The following is a 21436-nucleotide window of genomic DNA, read 5'->3' as shown; positions in this document are numbered from 1 at the left end:
TTCTGAATAAACACTAAATACTGGAGGAAAGAAAATTTCAGGGCAGAATAGTAGATAAATAAGCTGGTCTGGAATGTTTTCTCCCTTAGAAAAGCTTCCCTGTGATCTGAAAAAAACCCCCAAACCATTCATTTTTAATAAAAAGATGAGATACCGTTCCCATGACTGAAAAAAAATGCTTTACAGTGAGCTATTGTGGTTAATACAACCCTGTTAAGAATTGGCCCAAACCATAAAACTTTTTCTGATTTCATATGTCTCCTTGGATTTACTGCTAATCTCACTAATGTCATAGGCATCTCATCTAAGTTTTCCTTCTTCACTACCTCCTACTTCTCCATGAATTTTCCCCATTTTCTTACACCAACAAGGATCTGAGTGTCTTTGACTAGAGGCTTTCCCACAGTATCACACAGTATCAGCTCCTGATTAGGCAGTTTGTTCTAGCTCAGTCAGAATAAAAGCCTTGCGATGGATTTTATTTGCCCTGAGAGGGGCCCCCCTGGCTTGCAAGCTCAAGATTAAAAACCCTGAGTTTCTCAGTCCAATTGGTTTAGTCAGCATTCAGTCCTCACTTTTTGCCTCAAGCAGCGAAGGGGGGAAGAAAAGGAATTGAAGACAATGCTAGTGAAAAAATCTAAGCTATTTTAATCCACTGCAAATTCTGTGAGCTGTAATGATTCTGTGTTGTTCCACAGTGTTGCTGCTGGTTGCTAGCTAACGTGCACTGCTGGTGTGTGGCTGTACAAATCTTTTGGGGTTCATGGGAAAGCAAGCTCAGAGCTAATTTGCATAGCAGCAGACAGCAGCCGAGTTCCAATTTTCCTTTGATCTGACACTGTCAAGAAGTCTCCCAGCATTTTAATTTGGAGGTGAAAGAAAGTTATCAGGGAGGAAGAGAACTGCCTTGCCAGCACTGAGTGCTCCTGTACCCCTGCACACTGAACCCTGCAATTAAGCTCCTGCAGTTTGCCCTCCCTCAGTGTCAGAAAGCAGCAGGCATCCTCTGGTATCAGCAGTCTGAGGGCTGAGACTGCTCTGACAGCGTGAAGGCAGCAGAGGGGACATCACTGGGCAGCAACACACAAACCAGTTGCAGATGGGGAGCCACATGTCCTCCTCAGAAAAAGCCCACGGTCACAGAGCTGCTTCTGCCTTGCAGAAGACCTCAGCAGCAAAAACTCTGGGTCATCAGCCTTCCAGCATGGTCCTCAACAGGGCCAAGGCAGCATCCTTGCTCCACCTCAAAGAGCTAACTTTCAGCTTGGGGTCAGCAGCCTTGTCTGAGGCAGGGCCTGCCATGGGAGATGTACTTTTCCTCTCCCCACATCAGTTTGGATGAACTCAGTTCAAAGCCTCTTTCAAAAGCAGATACACACATGCCACACCCAGGCACAGCTGCTAATATTAGGCAAGAACCCAGCAGACATTTAAATATAGAACAGCCATGCTTGGTGAGAGGGAAGAGCCCTGCTGGTGCACCTTGACTTCCTTGATCAGCGAGCTCTTAACTCCTGGATCAGCACAGAACCAAAACAGCACAAGCAATCCTTTTGTTTGGAAGAACAAATCTTCCCAGAAACCAAAGTATGGCATGCTAGGCCTCTGCTAGAATGTTTCAGTTTCACAGGGGGGAAAAAGCAAACCTTCCACAGCCCAAAATTTTCAAAACCCACCTAAGATTTCTGATGAGTCAAAGTTTAGATGCCCAGTTTGCAACACCAACATTACAGTCTCTCCAGAAGAGCTGAACCCTGACTCTTTCAAGACCAGACCCTGTTACACATGTCAAGATGGGCATGCACTGGTGACAGACAGGAGCGACAGTGGATAACTTCTTAATACATCTAACATCATTTAAGCCCTGGCTTTCCTGAAGATAAACTCTCGTATTACAGCCTGTAGAATACCTGTTTCTTAAAACCAAAAGAAGATGTAAGCCTTTTCATGTCTGAACGAACAATCACCCTCACACTCTCCTACTCAGAAGTACACCTTGCATTATAAAATCAAAAAGAAAGGGCCTTCTGTTTGCCCAAGCAGCACAACCAGCTCGTCACCTGCACTACCTGCCCTAGCTTTAGGCAGCTGTTCACACAGGCATGTGATGCCTGCTTGACTTGCCACCTCAGGTGGCACCTGCCTGCCACTGCATGACAGCCACCCTGCCAATGCTCCCAAAGCATTTTGGAGGCACGAGTCATCAACAACAGAGGTGGCTCAGTGATCCCTGCACTGGGAAAAGGCAAACTGTGGCAGGAAAGCACAGATAGGCCTGAGTTCACACAAAGCAGTGACAGGACAACTCACAGACATTTACTCCCAGAACAGGCAACAGGACAGTTCTATAGGCATTTGGATGAGATGTGCAGAAGTCTAGCTCACTGATAAGACAACAGCGATACCTATCCCAGAGCTGTACCTGTCCTGTTCAAATTAGAACTAACAAACTCCAGTTTCGGCTCACCTAGTAAAAGCCTCTGGGTCAAGTTGCACCAGTCCTTAAGCCTGGAGCCCTCCCCATCCCAGCAAGCCTGATGCCTGACCTGCTTTATATTCATATCCATCTCCACAGCTCCCTCCCTCCAAGCAAGACCTGGAAACACTAATCCCTGCCAACAAGAGCCGTCAGCACACCATCACAAAGAGGCTTTGGGGACTGTATTCTGCCACCTTGGTAGATGCCCAGGAGTATGTTACTCCCTGCTGCTTCCCGTCAGAGTACTGGCCAAGTGAAGCCCCAACTGGCACAAATCAAGGTGGCTTAATCTAGCCATTAACTGCTACCAACATTCAGACCTTGGGGTCAACACGGGGTCACATAAATAGCACAATATTCAAGCAGAAATTCAGTTTCTTTTGTGACTGGTACAGTTTTAGTGCTTGGGCATTGCTGGCATTAAATAACTAATTCATAATGCAAGCGTGAAATTGCAGATCAAGTGGTGAGAGGGACAGAATATTTGATATTTTTTTTCTCAGAACTCAAATACCTTTAACAAATGTGTCTTTAGTTCATTAGTATTTCTCTTCCTACAGTTGTGCCTCCGTATTATTATAAAACATTATGAAATTATGCTTTCCAGGTTGTGACACAGGAGATGACATTTCACTTTCAAAAAAGACATAACCTCAAAGGATTTAAAGACTTAGACTCATCTTTAAGAGTGTCCCCAACATGGTCATTAAGATGCTTTCTGTGCTAAGTGGCACATTCTCAACCAAATATTTGCATGAGGGTTTTTTTTTGTCAAACAGTAATAAAATTAAGATGTATAATCACAATAATGAAAACAATCAGGGCTTAGTCTTCCCTGTCCACATCACATGTGGTTGTGGCATTCACACACAGACATTTGTATTGATGTGAGTAAACTGAGTAGACTGTATCGTATCAGTAGCAACACCTAATGATATGCAGTTATGCAAATAAAAACTGTATTAACAGTTGCATGTGATTTTTTAAATTCAACCAAATTAACCTCAAATGAGAATATCTAGATAGAAACAAAGACATAGTTGAAGCTGGACCCTTTCAAATAAGTCCTTGCACGTCACAAGGAAGAGCAGGCTGAGCCATCTGCAGGAAAGGCTCTTTGCCGTCAGCCTTCAGAGGAAGGTTAACAGCAACAGGAAAAAAAAACCAAACCAAACGCTCCCGTCTTTTAGGTGAACGCGAATTCCAATACTTGTACTGCACTAATGCAGAAAAAAGCCTGATGTGCTGTAACCTTGCCAAGCTGGGAGCGAGGCAACCCAGCCTGCAGGCTGACGGAGCAGCTACCTGCACGGAAAGGCAGAAGGGGAGTCGGCACGTTGTGAGAATCCTTACCTGTTCCAGGTAGCGTTGGAGCAGGCCCGTCGCTGCTGGGTCCCCCGCTCATCCAAGGCTGCCTGCTCTCTCTTGCCCAGATCACTGAGGCTGGGCGAACTCATGAACTTCAACCTGCGAAGAGTCCTCATGGTCAAATGTGTGTTTGCGCGTGGCAGCTACAGATACACCATCCTGTTTACACACACACACGCGCGGCTGGGGCAGCGGCAGCGGCAGTGCGAGCAGTTCCCTCCGTTTGCTGTTCAAAAAAGAAACTTAAAAAAAAAGAGAAGAGAGAACCAGTCTCTACGGAGCACACCTCTGCCAGCAAGAAAACAAACCTTTAATCAGATCAACTCTGACGTCATCAACTGTGGTTAATAATTTCTCCAGTCCTTTCAAAAAATAAAAGTCAAACTTCTGGCTGCTGCTGCTGCTGCTCCTGCTGCAGCACTTTGAAGGGGCCCCTTGCAACCAGCGGCTGCCCCGAGTGCGAGAGCCTCCCCTCCCCCTGTCCCCAGGACCCGGGAATCTCGCTCAGCACCGCGGCAGTGTGCTCCTGCTCCACCTGTCGTGGGAACTGCTCGGCTCCTCCGGCAGCTTGGGGAGGGTGATGGGGGGAGGGAGGGGGGGTGTTCTGTCAGCTACTCTCAGTCTCTCCCTCTCTCTGCACTCATAAATGGAAATGAAACTGGAGGGCAACAGACGGAAAAAAAAAAAAAAAAATCAAACAAAAAAACCCCAAACAACAACCACCACAACAAAAAACAACATAAGAAGACACCCAAGCAACCAATACTGACGCACTGAGAGTTTATTGGAAAGTTTCATAATTGCATGTGCCACGTTATGACACAGCACACACGCGCTCTGCCTGCCCCACTCACACGCACACGCACGCACACTCCCGCACTTCCTCTCCTCTGTACGTGCACAGCAGAGCCCCACGGCTCCCCGGCACAGCCCCACGGATCCCTGGAACAGCCCCACAGCTCCCTGGAACAGCCCGACGGCTCCGTGGCACAGCCCCACAGGTCCCTGGCAAAGCCCCACGGCTCCCCAGTGGGCTCCTTTGGCCGGGAAGTGTCACAGGAGCCACAAGACGGTGTGTATTCACAAGCAACACAACTGCAGAATGACAAGTGCTGGTTTGGGTTTTAACATTTTGAGGCATTTCTGGTGTGCACAGGAGAGCCAGACATGTTCTCTGCCTTTTGTTTTTTTAAATCGCGATAACAGCTGCACTACTTAGGGCATAGTTTCTACAAAAGCCCCAGGTGTCTTATCTTCAAAGGAAAAATCTTCCTTCTCTCCCTGACTGCAGCACTGGAGCTGAAGGATGTGCTGCTACAAGACTCCAGCCCATGCTTAGCCCGCTGTCACTCACTCGCTGTTCTGTTTTAATGTCAGGAGTGCCTGGCTCATCGGCTGGGACGCAATGTTAACAAAACAGTGATTATCTTTTTTCACAAAAGAAATAGTTTGCAATAAACTAAGCCACAGCCTAAGAACTGCTCTTCTGTTGCTACAGCATTGGTCTGCAATACTCTGGTAAAAGGGACAAGGGCTCCTTGCAGAGTAGCCTTCCGCTCACCAGGAGGGGCTTGCACTACAGAAGAACTTAACCTTTCTTTTTTCCCCCACTTTGTGCTCATTTGTGATAACCTATTGCCTAGATTTGGGCTATAATTGGATTTGTGTCCAAATAATATGTCAAAGCTTACATTACCGAAGAACTGAATTTCTCACAGCAAGATCAGCCCTATGTGCATCACTTACTGACATTTAGTAAAAACTGATTCCTCTTTGAACTCGTTCAAACTCAGATCAGCTTACTGCATATAAATATTTACTTCCAAAATTTGTATTTGGTATTACTTACATGGTAAGCAGTTGCAGAATCACCAAAGGCAATAAATCCATTTTTACCTTGTGCTAGTTTTAGCAGCAGTAGTTTTATCCAGCTGCTTGGATTAGTATTATATTGATTGTCCTTCTCACACTAAACCAGTCAAGTATACAAATGAGCATCACAGTACATGGCACGTAGCATTTCACTTTGGAAGGGACCTGAAGCTTCACAACTAACCTATGTACAAAGACATTGCTATCCCTGGTGTCCTCCAGATGTTTAAATCCTTCAAACAAATGAACAACAAACCACTGTGTACATAACAGCAAAAGGAAAACAAACACAACAATATATTTCTGTATTCTAAGGAATGAGATGGCTTCTACAGAATACAAATCAGCCACCAAAAATAGATGCAGCAGAACACTGCTCTGTTCAAATGGGATGAAGGGCACTCCATTCCTGTGGATCATACAGCTTGGAAGAACAGGGAGCACAACTCAGTCTGAGCTTCTGCTGAGGGCTCAGATAAACGTGCATCTACCCTGTTAAGTCAAACAACTAGTTAGAGAAACCTGTGGTAATTCCACCTAATTTTATTTTACACTTGGCTAAGTCACTTTTCTGCTTCTCACTTGCTGTGAATTTGATAGGCCTTGCAAAATGTTATTATACTGGATTAAACCCTTGGAATTTTTTAACTCTTTGATCCCTCAGCAGCACCAGAGACCTTGTGAATTGCACCCTGATGATCCCAGTATGTCAGCAGGTACATAATCACACTTCATCTGCTTTTTTACCTCAAATCCTCAACTTGCTAATTGAGCTGCTGCATCAACCTTGGATACAGCAGATGACACTGCAAAAAAGCAGTACTTTCTTCCTCGTAAAATGCCAAATCCCATGAGAAGGAAAAAAAGGACCTCTGTCTGACTGTATGTTGAAATAGTATACTTATAGAAGTCAGACTATTTTTAGGCCACCCCATCAATCTCAGTAACCAGTACCAGATTCAGAGTCAATGCATGCACAGAAAACACGAGAGAGGCAGCATTCCAGCTTCATGAAAAATTTTAGATTGAAGTAACAAGAGTACAGTCTTTTCTACACTTCTTCTTCCTTCCTATGATTGCATCTGATCAAATGTTGACTTACTATAAAATAAGTAATTTTCAACAATCATTACCTCCACCCATAATTACACAGTAATACTTCACATTTACATTGGGCTGTGCATCCACGGACATCTTTGACTTCATGGCACTCATTACTTCAGCCCTGAGTAGCTCTCAGGTCTGAAGGTAAAAGATCCAATCCGCACTTCAGTGTTAAAAGCAATGAAGGGAAAGATGCTGTGACTTGCCCAGGCCACCCCGTGAGCAGGTGGCAGAGATGCCCAGAGATCCCAGGACCTCCACCTCCAGTTCCAGCACACTACTGAAGGGATGCTGCAGGGACTGGGAAGCTGGGGACGCCCTGAGCCCAGGCAGCTGGAAGGCAGTGCAGAAGATGGAGCTCCTCACAGGGCTTGTGATGCGGCCGCTCTTCCGTAGCCACTTGTGAAGAGAGTTGGTCGCAGTAGAGCACTGCTTCAGGACTGAGAGGCAAAGCAGCAGGGATGGATTGCCTGCTATTGGTCATGGAGAGGGATAAGAGCACTGACCGAACTAATTGGGAGGGAGGGGAGAAGGGGGGATTGGCAGGGGCCCTCCTGGAGGTTCAGTAACGAGCGCTACAAGATTCTTAAATAGAACAACTGCACTCAGCACATTTGCAGTCACGACTGTAAAGTAGTGTTACGTTAATTCATTTAATCCCAGTGTGCTATACACGATGCTAATACCACTATTCACTCACAAGAAACCTGCAGCTCAAAGGTTAAGTGATTTAACCAAAGCCACACATCCCCCTCAGTGTAGAAGGTACATCCAGCCCTAGCTCCCGCTCCTTCTCTTCCTCTCCAACACCTCTCCTCTTAAAACCAGGCCTGTCTCTGCTAGAAACTGTTCTTTCATCTTTGTGGAGCCTACATCCTGCGTCGTAAGTCCCAGAGCTGCCACAGTACTGGAGATATAGGGGAGTTCTGCTCACTTGGGCTTGCTTGTTATCTTGAGGCCTAAAACAACGTACAGGTATGTGAATGTGAGCTGATAACCTCAGAGTTTTTATGCTGTTATTACAGGACAATGTTAGCACAGATGCAGGACCTGGTAGCAAGCAACAGCTTTGAAAATAATCACCAAAGGTAACCCTGTCCTTAGCTACTGGTCTGTTTGTAACACCTGCAATAGTCTTTCTGGGAGCTGTGGTTTGAAGATTGCATTGCTGCCTCTAGAAAGTGCTAAAAAAACGCCGAGCATACCTCCTCCCCCCCCCAAAGAAAAACCCCAAAACCAAAAACCCCTTTCTTTACATGAAATTATGCTCATTTTTACAGTACGATCAGATCAGATTGCCTTCTTACAAGTTTCTTTTTTACCATGACAAGAGGAGAAAGGAAGCAAAAAATAATGTTGATGAACAGGAACACTGAGAAATTTACAATATATGAAATGTACAGTAAAGCTGCCAATGTGGTGACTGCCAGGGGTCAATGTGTTTTCAGCTGCACTGCTTTGCTACTGCAATGACAGGTTAACACTGCAGCAATGCTGGTGCCAGTGGGAGGATATATTCAGCAAGAGAATCTGCTACCTCAGCTTTATTCACCTGAGCTTTGCCACATAAAAAATCCAACTCAATAAATATAAATTTTAATTGGGGGGCAGGCAGGGGGGAAGAACACCACTTTATCTCCTCTCTTCTTTTGGAGGAGAGAGCAGAAATCCCTATGGAAATGCTGAATGGGGAAGGGAAGAACAAAGAGGTAAAGTGTATCTATGGCAAAAAGGACTTGAAAACCTCCCTAGACAAATGCGCTTTAGTTTTTCATGAACCACACCACAAAACTTAGGGCATGCCTCAACACATGCAGAAGCTCAGGAATCAGACTTCTGAAAAACCACACTTCTTAAAGGCACCGCACGTCCTGCTGCACCAGCAGAGGAGCGGCAAGGCGGGAAAAAAGAAGATTTGAGTATCAAGAAAAAAAATGAAAGGAGCGGAGGGGGAAATGAAGCTGCAGACCATATCAATTCCTTTTGCTACAAAGCTCCTTTACCATCAGAAAGCAAAGAATAAAAAGAATAAATAAAGTATGAAAGCAAACAGGCACTATTTACACAGTTTCCTATCCATCCTACTGACTCCCTGCAACCCCTGGAGATAAAGGCTTTCTCAGGGACAGCCGCCTGTTGCCTACTGAGGCTGATCACAGGACAGTGTGGGTTTTTCTAGTCCTTTGCTTGATTTCTACCCTCACTACAGTCAAGCTCTGATGTACAGGAGGGAACCGGGGTTTACTGGGCCAACTCCCCAACCTCTGAAACACCTCCCATGTACTCCAGGACTTCTGCATCCTCTGACCAAAAGTGCCCTTGACAACAGCTGATCCCTTTAGAAAGAGCAGGGGGGTTTTGGTCCTTCAGCTGCATGCAGGATTCACACATGGGGTTTCTTTGTCTTTTACGCTGTGAAAAAGAAGAAATGTTGAAGACAGTACTTCCTTCCTAAGCAGGTGACACCTGAGAGAGCTTTTTCTACCACTACAAAGGGATGATCTGCTGCCCTCACCATTTCTGCAGTAACACCTGCAAGCATAACCTGTCCTGCAAAGCTTCAGACCTGACGTGCATTCAGCCACAGCTGCTGCAGAGCCACTGCCTGCCCTGGAGGCACCAAACTGGCTTGCATCAAACACAGACACTCATCAGCATGGCAACCTGTGGAGGACCAAGGCTTATCTCTTGGACCTGTCCTTCCCAGTTTTGTTTGTTATGAGGCAGAGAAGTGTGAATATGCCTAGGAGATCTTCTCAGTAGACAGAGAGATCTGCATCTGAGCAAAAGGTCATCTGAACTGCAGCAATGTACATGGGTAGTTTCAGGTTTCTGCTGTACAGTTTTTACCTGTTCACTGGCTGCTTGAGCCTTTCAGTCTCCTCATCTTGCTCCCTTCCTCTTTCTATGTCACCCTTTACTCCTGTGCTCCCTCTTCCTGTTCTGTCTTTCTTGGTTAGCTAATTTCACCTCAGGAAAAATTTTGAAATATAAAGGAAAGGAAAAAGTAAAGGAAGACCAACATGCTGATACTAACACAATATTTGCAAACATCTCTTTGGCTGGCTCTAAGGGAATCTTTCTTCCTGTTTGGACTGTGAGTTGTTCTTTATCTTTCTGACTCAGAGTGTGCACTCCCACTAGCAAAACAGGGCCCTGAGCTCAGAATAAGTTCCCAGTCACCATCCTAATCTAACACAGGTCATGAATCTAGCAATACCTGTAAGGAAACCTTTTCTCAAAGCATGCATGAAATCCTGTTCGCTTTGCCAGGAGCAGTTTTTGGTTTACAGAGCATAACAGTATAAGCAGTTCTTAAAATACACTAGACAGCTAAATGTTTTATCTTTGTCCTTGAGGACACAGGATAGGAGAGAATTAGGACAGAAATAGCCCTGTTATATCCCCTTCCAAAATACCAGGCTTTCCATCAAATGGCAGTTCCCCTAACCTGCAGTTATCATTCCTCAACATCACACGTCGGGTCAGGGAATTAAAGACAGCACAGTGACCTGAATTACCATGATGGTTATGCTGGAGGAGGTGAGGACTGATGCTGTGGATTACAGGACCTGTGTCATTACCACCTTTTCTACTCACAGGGAAGGAGGTGGGTTCCCAAGCATCAGATGTGCCAGTTCCAGGCTTCACTGTTGTCTATGCACCAAATTCACAACTCTCTGCTACCAGCATAACCTAGGGCAAGCCCTCAACTTTATTAAATAGAACCCAAACTTAAAACTGTAATTCAGAAAGTAAGGCCTTAAGAGTTCTGATCAATAAGCAAATAAAGCATCTAAAATACTTTGTGTTTTTATTACAAGATCATGAGATAGAAGAATATTAATCTTAAAAAGTAACGGAGCTCCTAATGCATATGATGTTATTTTCCTTCCTGAACTCTATGTGAATTCTTTCCTAAATTGCCTATCTTGCATAATTTTAATTGGATCCCAGAACACCATGACCTTGATGCTGCAGCTACAGTATCTCAGTGCTGTCTTCCACAGTTATATATGGTACAGCGCCTTCCAAATCTGTGAACTCTGGGAGATCACCATGGTGTGCTGCGCAGTGCTATTTTTCTTATATCCAAACATTTCTGATTCAAGGTCTTCCAAGAAGGCTCTGATTGCCTTGGAAGGTCACCAAGATAAAGAACCCAGTTCAGTAACTAGCTGAGCTTCTAATAAACTGCACTAGTGTACAGCTATAAGTTACAAGTGATACCCTGGATTTACTCTCAAAGCCAGGATACTGCTTGTGTGATAGTCTCTGTGAGAATGCAGAACGGCTGGAAACATGAACCATACCTTGAGATTACTACAACCTCCTGTGCATAAGTCAAGGAGGTCACTTCAGTACTGAATAGTGCAACAGAGAGCTCTGCAAATTTGGGGGATCTTTGACTGTACTACACTGCTGTTACTCAAAGAGCACTACAGCTCTCTGGAGTAAATCTTGTTGCCCTTTCAAAGTCTCAAAAGCCTGGCCTTCAATACAAATGAAAATTTATCAGAAAATTTATCATTCTCCCTTGGCATCACAAGGTTATTTTTCTGAATGGAAAAGACCACCATAGAGATTTTAACTATCCAATACTGAATCATCTGGCAGTGTAGTTGGACTCTGTAGCATTCAGTATGGTGGAGCTTCCATCAGGAACTTAAAAATGTGTGGTTTTTTCCATCTTTTCACACACACATGCTGAGACAGTCCTTGCAGACTGAGATATCAGGAAATGGAAACAGCAAGGGTAGAAAAGGCCTTTAACACACAAATTATTTTACACTTGCACTTTTAAATCTTCACTTCACCAGATCAGCAGGTCCAGCACTATGACCTCCTAGTATATATCACATTAGTGTTTCCTCAGGAGGCTCTGGGAAATAACTTCTCTCAAAGAGCAGACTCCTGGAATTTTTAAGACTCCACAGCAAGGTTTGTAAAAACTTTCACTCCAGCCCGTTAGCCAGCCTAAACCTTCAATCAGACATCAATATGATGTTGTCATTTGAGTTGTCACCTGGAATGAATACCTTGTTATTGAGGAGATAAGGTAAATGCCATTATATACCCTTCCAGAAAACCTGGAATTTCCCCCCCCCCAGAAGGTAGCAACAACTAGATAACTAGTTGAGGTACTCCTCCCTCCCTAAAGGCAGCATAAACACCAGCCTCCTCACACTCCTGAGGGATGTGACAGAAGAACAGGGATGTCATTCAGAAGGCCTGTGCATGTTCAGCATCTTTTTGGTATCTTTCCCGTCTCTCTTTCCTGGTAAGTCCTGCTACTTCTGGTTTCTTTGCTGCTTATCAGGGTTCCTTGAATCATTTCAAATTATATGTTCTCCAAACTCAGAGTGTATTTACTTTTCACTGTAAAATAATTCAAGTTCCGTAAATGTATCAAAACCTAAAATTCCTTTTTTTTTTTTTTTTTTCCCCTCTCAGAAAACTGCTGAGACTGCAAAGATTTTAGGCTTCACAGCATCTAGAGTCTTTCAGGCTTCCTGCTCTAGGGCCAGCAGATTCAAAGCTCACAAAGACAGAGCTTACCTACTCCAAAGCAGAAAGGCTTAAGCAAGTCTTAAGCAGAAAGTCTTAAGCAAGGCTCCCAGACTCTGCTATACCACTGTGATCTTGGTGTTGAAGGCCCTAGACCATGTTTCTAGGATGCACAGCTCCTTCATACAGAAAGCAGCAGGTCAGGTAACATTGGGCTTGCAGCCAGCGCTTGCTTAAATCAATTCCTGCAGTATTACTCTATTTTGGGAAAGTTGTTGGGAAAAAATAAATAAATTGAAATCCACTCATGAGTAGGAAAACCTGGAATGTGGTGAGCTCCACGCTGAAATCTCTGTCTCAGGTCCTTTTAAAGTACTTTGGTCTCTACAAATAGGTTGGTACCAAACTTCACCAACTTGATTTTTCAGTGTGACACAGGATGATTATTGTGTGTAGCATCACAGGAGGGCAGAGAAAACTCAACTTCACAGAGAAACTGCAGCTTTTCCTCACCCCTTAAAATATGAGAAAGCCACTTGAGTCAGCTTTTTGCTTTTTTTTTTTTTTAATTTCAAGTCCATCTGAGCCACATGCCAGATCTCAGCCTGATGATACCTGAAGGGCTGAGCTGGGCTCTGGGGTCCCTTCTCAGCAGCGTGGGGGCTGCAACAGTAGCAGCAGCACTGAGCACGTCCACCCATGGAGTTCGTGGGGTGGAAGCCCTGCAAACAGCCATATAAAACACACACACACACACAAAAACCCAATTTAAAAAATCACCATAACGCCTGCAAAAGCGTGTTCCCTGATTTTAACTTTTTCAGAGCCTGACGGCTTGCTACGGCTTCCTCTGGGCAGAACGCACAGTACCGCCGCCCGACCCAAGAAAACGCTGCCAGGGAAGCGGCTCCGTTCGCCAGAGGTGACCGAACCCCGGTTCCACCCCGGTTCCGACGGGCCCGGCCCGGCCCTGCCCCGCTCCGAGCCCCGACAGCGGCGGCGCTGCCAGAGCGGGGCGCGAGGCGCGGCCCCAGAAGCGCCCCCTGTCGGCCGCTCCATCCTCGGGGGAGGAGGCACAAAATGGCAGCCGGGGCAGGAAGCCCCCTGAGGCCCCGTCACTCAACCTGCCAGACTCACGCAAACATTTATACACTGAGAACAGTTCTGACCTGTGTGTGGCTTTTTTGTTTTGTTTTTTCATACATGATTTGTAATTTGCCCATCCTTTGGTTTTCCTTTGGTTTTGGGCACTGAAAGTTCTCTGTACTCAGCTCTGGTGAGGCCACACCTTGAGTACCTTGTTCAGTTCTGGGCACCTCACTGTAAGAGGGACACAGAAGTGCTGGAGCGTGTCCAGAGAAGGGCAATGAAGCTCATGAAGGGCCTGGAGCACACACAAGTCCTGTGAGGAGAGGCTGAGGGAGCTGGGGTTGTTCAGTCTGGAGAAGAGGAGGCTGAGAGGAGACCTTATCCCTCTCTTCAGCTGCCTCAAGGGAGGTTGGAGCGAGGAGGGAAACAGCCTCTGCTCCTTAGTAAACTGTGACAGGACCAGAGGGAATGGATGGAAGCTGCACCAGGGGAGGTTTAGACTGGATGTTAGGAAACAGTTTGTCACTGAGAGGGTTGTCAGGCTTTGGAATGGCCTGGCCAGGACAGTGGCGGAGTCACCATCCCTGGAGGCATTTAAAAGGCATTTGGACCTGGTCCTTAAGGACATGGTTTAGTAGTTGACTATGGCATTGGTCAAAGGTTGGACTGGATGATCTTGCAGGTCTCTTCCAACCTAAACATTCTGTGATTCTGTAAAGAGGCAGTGGAGCAGCACAATCACAATGGGCAGGGCTGATACCTGGTCCCCTGCTCCCTCAGGCAGCATCCAGGAGCAGCAGTGTGTCATCCCCTTTGAGAGGAGGACAAAAAACTGAGGCCAGTACCCCTTTTTGGTGAGAGATGTGTCCCAAGCAAGCAAATAAAACCTTTGTGCCTCAAATTGCTCTGTTCTCAACAGGCCGGCATTGAACGGGAGGCAAATCAGCATTGTATTTTCAAGCACTGCTTCTCTTGCTCCCACTCTCTTCATCCACAGCCACCTCAAGCAGTGATGGTGAGGTGGGTCGGTGCAGCAAGCAGCACGAGGCTCCAAACCAGTCAGGCATTTCCAGGTGGCTGCAGGGGTTCCCCACACCACCCCAGGAGTGTACCTGAGGAGCAGCCATAGCACTTCAAGTTCTTTGGTTATGCCATTCACCTCCTTTTCCCCAGGACACACATCCATGAATCTTTAGTCCCTGCTTGCAAATGTAGGGCATCAGGCAAAAGACAGAGAGAATCCACCTCCTTTTTTTTCTTTTCTTTTTTCCCCCCTAAGACTCAGAAAGGTCAGATGTGGAATTAATTTTGTCCTGTGTAATGTTTTGGCTTGGTTCATATTTATTCCAAGTGAGTTCACCCATTTCTATTGCAGAAATAAAAGGTCATGAAACCAGTAAATTGTCTCTCCTAAAGGGGTAAATCGCTTCTACAGAGTGAAGCACCACTGAAGTGTACCAAAAGAAAAGCAAATACAAAAAATATATTCTGTGGGACTGTAATCACAGCTGGGTGCAATTATAAACACACAAGGTCACTTTGGATGCCTTTTGTTGGCATCAACTTTTAAGCTTTCTGTTTGATTGATGAACACTGGGAGAAAAAGTAAAAACTTGTTGGTAAAATAATAACAACAACAACAATAATAAAGAGATGCCTTCCTTTCTGCAATATCTGGCTATGCAACAGTAGGACACAACAAAAAGATCTGGCCAGACTGGGAGAAGGGAGGAGGAGAGGGAAGGCAGAGTTGAATCACTTTATACACAAATCTAAACCAATCGTGGCCCCCAGCTAATACTGTTAAAAGTAGATAGGTGTGTGTCATGATGTTAGTTCTATTAGTCATCTGGTTTAGAGACTGGGACCAACAGAAACTTTTGAATGCTCTGAGGAAGGAGAGTATCCAGAACTGAACTTTTGATTCTTACTGGTATAAAGAAAAATGGCTTTTTTAATTCAGGTTTTTGGTTCATTTACTCCATTTGGGTTTCCTTGGTTTTAGTACAAGAATTTAGCATGTCATATAAATGCAGCTAAACTTATTCAACTGGAATAAAATAGAGATTTTCACTGTTCATTTACTGTAGCCCATTGCTTCCTACCTATGCTTACATGAGAAAATATTATTGGACAAAATATACTGAACTGTTTTTATTTTCTTTTGTTTTAAATTACTGTTTGTAATCATCAATGTTTGGAAAAAAAAAAAAAAAGCGCCTAAATTTTTAAAGACTGAATCCTTAAGACTGTGTAACAATTTTCCCTTTGAGAGGGCCAAACCCAGAGGAATCCAAAATTATCTGATACTTCATTAAATCCTAGTAAAATAAAAACGTGGCTAGAACTCACTTTTTTTATCTACATACTTTTCTCACTACTTTATCAGGAAATGCTATCTAATCTTCAACGTTAGGTACTGAAACAGTCCCATTTCTGTTCAAAAGCAGAACACAAGTTCTGAAGAAATAATTAAAAAGTAATCAGTTTTCAAGCCCACATCATTATTTTTTGAGCCTGGTACATACTTTTAAGGCCTTATTTTGGTAATCCTCATTATGTACCTTTTGGAAGATTATTTGGACCTCAGCAAGGTGACTTGTCTTCCTTTGCTCAAATCTATGGAAGCTGCTTGGGCTGCACTTGAGTAGAGTTGGGGAAAAAAAAAAGAGGAGTGAAATATGGTATTTTCACCTTCCTTCAGTTACAGCAAAATTAAATGTAGCGTTAGACATTGTCAGCTGTTTCATAGTTGATAGTTATCTTACATACAGTTAGACAGGCAGATCAATAGACAGAATATTTATGCTTTTATCTACACTTTACCACTGCCTGTATTTTACTGAGGTGGTAAATATGTAAGAGAAGAAAACTAGAAATAATATTTGAAATTATTTCTTACTTTTGATTAAATTCTCTATAATTGCTGTGAAGAGAGGGGAGACACTCGTGACTGCAGCAACAGCAGCATCGTTACCTGGGAGGCCAAAACTGGAAGGTGCAATCAAGACACTCTTGTGATAAAGGTCAGTCACTATAGCTTGGCCTTCCCATTTTGTAAGCTCATTCAGCACCAGCTACCAGGAAATGGGGTAAAGGAACAGGATGTGCGAGATGTGTGGAAGTACAGATAGAGATCAACAGAAAAATCCAGGCTTTATCCTGTGGCTGCCAGGAAAAAAAACCTGGGCACATCAAGGGGGCACTTCATCACATCCTATAAAAGTTATATAAAACTGGTCAGCTAAGTAATGCTCAGGACATGCTTGTTCTCTCACATAATGTGAGCAGTTTTGTGAGAAGCTCAGATACAGATAGGGTGTTCCAAGCTGTAAAGACCTAAAAACAGATGAGATGAATGCAGTCCCCATTTTCTTACTCCCTTTTTGCTCACGATACAAATGCAAGTAATCTGACAACTAACGTGTGTTTCACTTCCTCAAGTACATGCTCTGACCCCAGGTGAAGAGAGATGTCTTTGGTTTACAGGTTTAGTTGGCATTTCAAGTAGGGAGATACTAAATTAGGTGTGTATCTGTGAAAGTCTCCTGCTCACCACCAGCATCAGAGGACTGAGGGAAAAGGGCAAAGTTTGCAGTTTTCATGCAGCAGCCTCTGCAGGAAACCAAATGGGATTTCCAGGCCAAGAACATGTGCTGGCTGGGGAATCAGCTGAGATTTTAGGGAAGAGTTGAGCTGAGAGTAACACCCACTCTAACAGTGGATAAAAGGAATTAAACAATTAAAAAAAGATACTGTAAGGTTCCTTTGTTTGTATAGGAGGAGGAAAAAAAGGGGCAAACAAAGCATTACAGCTTTGCCAAGAACTTTTCATAACACGAATTATGAAAAAATTGAGTGCTTACCAGCTTTGACACAGTAAACACTGCTAACCTCCTTTATTATCTCAACACCCTCCTACACTCTCCTAACTTCTGATTTCTTGTGAGCACAGCAAATACATTACTCGCTGGCTCTGATTAGGCCCCTGCCATGCCCAGGCTTCTCTATGTGCAGGATTTGAAACTTGTGACATTTTCATGAAATAATATGGGACCCTTGTCATCCAGAAAGTAAAACCTATGTAAAACATTTGCAGAGGCCACAGCCTGCAGACATAAACTAATGGGGGACTGAAATCTTCCATATGTGTTTTCTGTGGTTCCTGTTAGAGTAGGACCAGGCTCCTAAGATGGTTAAATTAATGAAGAGCAAATAATAAATGCAACTGTGAAACATGGACACTGTTGGAATATAAAATTTTACTTCAGTGCTGCACCTAAAATCAGTCATCACTTAAAACTGCCAGCAAATGAGAAGTTACAGCTTTTGCAGTGAAAAAAAAACCCAAATAACCATGTTTATAAAAATGCTGGGTTTGAAGCATACAACCAGTGCTTTCTCATAAGGCATTGATACTTCTAGTCAGCAAACATTTGGGTCAGGGTGGTGGTGAAGCTGCTGAAGGCATAATGTCTAATAATGCCTTCTCATGTGGTGGGAACTCTGATCTGACTGTCCATCAGAATAAGGTTGCAGATTAGACAGCAATCTATAAACAGTTTACACCAGGATAATTTGCAAACGCCCTGCTAAAACAGAAGGCATGCACATGTCTCTCTGTTTACTCTGAGGGACAGTTATTTAGAATACCAAGAATAAAAAGTTTAACAATGAACAAAACAAAGATGGACTGTTCTCAGTGAACTTTTCAAAATATTTCAGTGAAGCATTAGAGCAGCTTTTAGTTCTGCTGGAAATGCCTGAAACCTTGCAGCAGCTGTATTTGGAGTGCTGCTCCAAGAACTTGTCTGATAACCAACTAGTTGGTAAGCTGCTAACTTAGCTATTGGCAGATATGGGTATTTGTTTTTGAAAAGGCTGTTAAATTCAGGAGCAGAAATTTTCCAGGTATGCTTGAAGTAACGCGGGTAGTAGAGATTTCCTGAGTGAGTTTCACCTAGATTCTCCCCTCAAATACTCCAAAGGAATCGCTTTACAGGAGAAGGGTGATGCCCATCCCCATGCTCTCCATGACCCAGGACTATCGGGTTCCTGTTGCACAGCACATAGCTGTCAAATATCCCCTTTATGCTACTGGTGCTGCTAGCTCTCTTCTCAGGGAATCCAGACTGGAAATAGGTACCAAGAACCTCGAAATCCTTGGGGAAAAATGTTCAGTGCAGGTGAAAATTATTTCTTCCCCTTTTAAACACCAAGCTTTAACACCAAGCTAAATTCCACTGGATTATGGTCCCAGTGGGAGCTGTAGATTATAGGCAGGCATTTACCCCCCTGCAGCTTGAGATGAGACCAAGTGACTACTGTAGCAAAATGCAGCTATCACTCCAATGAAGTAGCATGGAATAGGCATTCCCATTGTTTACAGCTTAATAAAAATTGGGAAGAAAGCATGTGTTACAGCCAAGTAAGTAAAAACAGACGTTTTCATGAGTGAACCCTCCAGGAAAGGCCTCTTTGCTTAAAAGAACGTAGTAAAAAAAAGTTGAAGCCACAGCAGAGGTTGGATTCTGCAGCTTGGTGATAAAGTAATTAAATATTCGAGAACAAATAAATCTCTTAATATGTTCAGAAAAGTAATTCTTTTAGAGGAGGAAACCGGCAATTGTTTTCTTAGAAAACTTCAGAGTTGCTTAGAAAAAGAAGAGCTTCTACATGGGATGATGATGTTAAACAAAAAAACAGAACATCAAAAACAGATTAGGCACTTTTACTTTCAGATACATGCACACACACACCTCCATACACACTCTTCATTAATAGCTTGTGTTTTCTGAAAGTGGTTTCAGAAAATCTGTAAAAACGTCCTCCTTCCTGAAAGCCATGAATCTCAAACACGGATCATATTCTAGCAATGAGTATTAAAGAACTCCAGAGGGTTGTGCCAAGCACTACTGCAGAAACAGCTGCAGCTGTGTAAGACTTTACTGCCACTCAGTTGTTCCCTGCCTCTTCTTGCCACACCCACATATACATCAATCATATATAGGTCACTTGAGAATTCCTCATTTGCTTTAGTGCACATTCAGCTGGGGTGGCTTAGTCTGTTTCCACAATGGTTGTCTGACTACAGTCTCAGTGAACACTATCTGAACCCTCTCATTCAGATCAAGGTTGCTGTGGTGAGTTAACACCTGAACTTCTGCATCACCCATCCCAGCTCTCTACTTCAGGGCTTTTTTCCCCAAGGACATCCCAAGTTATTCAGAGGCTCCTAGTTATTCAGAGAGCAGAAATTCAAGCAGTTTTCTGTATTGCTTGCTCAGAACCCTGATTCAGCTCTAAATTGATTCACAGCTGAAAGTTCATGCATACTATTTTTCAAGCTGTACTAAAGCTAGAGGGATGTGTAGACTGACAGGAGCTGATGTGAAAAATCCCAAAGTGCTACACTGTTATACAGATATTTTTTTTTATAGCAGAAACTACAGTGGGTTACAGGGGAAATTCTGGAAGAGAGATGTTAACCCTAGTGAGTCCAACAAAATTAACTCTCCGAGTGTCTGAAATGGGAAACATTTTTCAGTTACAGTGTTGTAGAAACGTGCTTACCTGCTAAAGGGAGAAGAAAACAGGGCTGAATAGCAAATAAGGAAGACTGTGCAGCAGGTTTCTGTTAAGTCACATGAAAATTCTTGACTGATTATACAAATCTGGTTGAAAAAAAAAGTCGGGCCCTTGCAAAAAAGGCAGCTCTGTAACAGAAGAGGAACAAAAATCAGTATTGCGCATATTGCTATTTTGGGAACTGTTTCTCAAGAGCATACTGATAAGCATATATACCACACACAGAGATATGAAACAAGTGCTTTTCCATCTCCTCACTGATAGAAAGAAACATTTATTCTTGCACTTTTCCCTTTTCTGTTCATTTTTCTTCACGGGGAGCAACTCACTGACAATGCTAAGAGCCACACCTATCTGTAAAAAAGGATAAGGGAGTTCCCATGAGCAAGCTGTGCTACTAGTTCAGTGTTCCAGAGATGTGGCAGAAAAAGTTTTGAAGTGTGCTGCTTGATCTGTGGTGATAACCTTTGGAAGGCAGCTGTCCTATAAGGCCTAGAAAAGTCTTAAATGTATCATAGAGAAATACTAAAAATTCTTTCTTTGTGGCTTCAAATAATGGTTAGAATACCATTGCCTGTCCTGAGCTGGCCTTGAAGTGCCTCTCAGAGATGGCTACTAGCACAAGAAACAACCCCTGAGTGGGTATTTTTGTGTAGCAGAAAATTGATAATTATGTGACTTAAAACCTCAATACAAACATCTACTTTATTAATTTATTTAAATATTTAAATATATAGTCTTTTTTCCCACTGGTCAATAAATATAAAACACTACTAGGGAAAAAAAAAAAAAAAGGATATATACAGATCAATACCCACAGATACACACTGGTATTTGCACACATCTGCACCACATCCTGAAAACAGTTTTTCCTACCTTGCACTTTGCATAGTCATTAATACCAGCCCCAACCCACTGCTAAAATTTAACTAGGAATCTACAGACATCCTTTTTGGCTCATTTTATTCTGGGTACAAACTGCTCTTGCTTTTGTTTTTTTGTGGCACGTCATACCCACTTTACAAAGATATAAATAAATTCATGTGTTTAAAAATACATATTTGAAGGTTAATCTTTCCCTCATTTGAGAGAACTAAACAAACCCCTTATATTCCCACTTTTTGCCTGCTCAATGGGTGCGAGCTTCATTTTGTTGCCCCTTCCTTTAGCCAAAATCAGAGGTGTTAGTTTAAACAACAGTGCTGTGCAGAGTCAGTGCATTTTGACTGCAATGCGTTAAGGAGCACACACACAAGCAGCTCAGCAGACAGCCTGCAGAATGGGAGAAATTACCCACAGCTTATAGGCTACAGAGACAAGGACTCACATTTTGAGTACCTGGGGGAAAGGTAGGGAAAGCAACCTTTTCACTAGCATACATGCATCTGGCAGGTGACACACAAACACATCTGAAGTGAGGGATGTATA

At 43.6% G+C, this 21436-nt stretch overlaps 1 protein-coding gene across 4 annotated transcripts in view; it reads right to left on the bottom strand.

Annotated features, from left to right (window-relative positions):
* Positions 1-21436, bottom strand: part of PRR5 (proline rich 5) — a 92842-nt gene that overhangs the window by 49569 nt on the left and 21837 nt on the right. The window contains exons 2-3 of one of the 4 annotated variants that reach the window (XM_071733284.1): positions 19994-20136; positions 3833-3946 (exon numbers count right to left, since the gene is read on the bottom strand). In XM_071733284.1, coding sequence (XP_071589385.1) covers positions 3833-3936 — 104 coding nt within the window. In that variant the 5' untranslated portion in view covers positions 3937-3946; positions 19994-20136. The other 3 variants (XM_071733285.1, XM_071733286.1, XM_071733283.1) reach the window with 3 other exon arrangements.

The sequence above is a fragment of the Heliangelus exortis genome, chromosome 1, assembly GCF_036169615.1.
Source record: "Heliangelus exortis chromosome 1, bHelExo1.hap1, whole genome shotgun sequence".
In the NCBI taxonomy this organism is placed as follows: Eukaryota; Metazoa; Chordata; class Aves; order Apodiformes; family Trochilidae; genus Heliangelus; species Heliangelus exortis.
The sequence above is the reverse complement of the archived record's forward strand: the minus strand, read 5'-3'. Positions and strand labels throughout refer to the sequence as shown.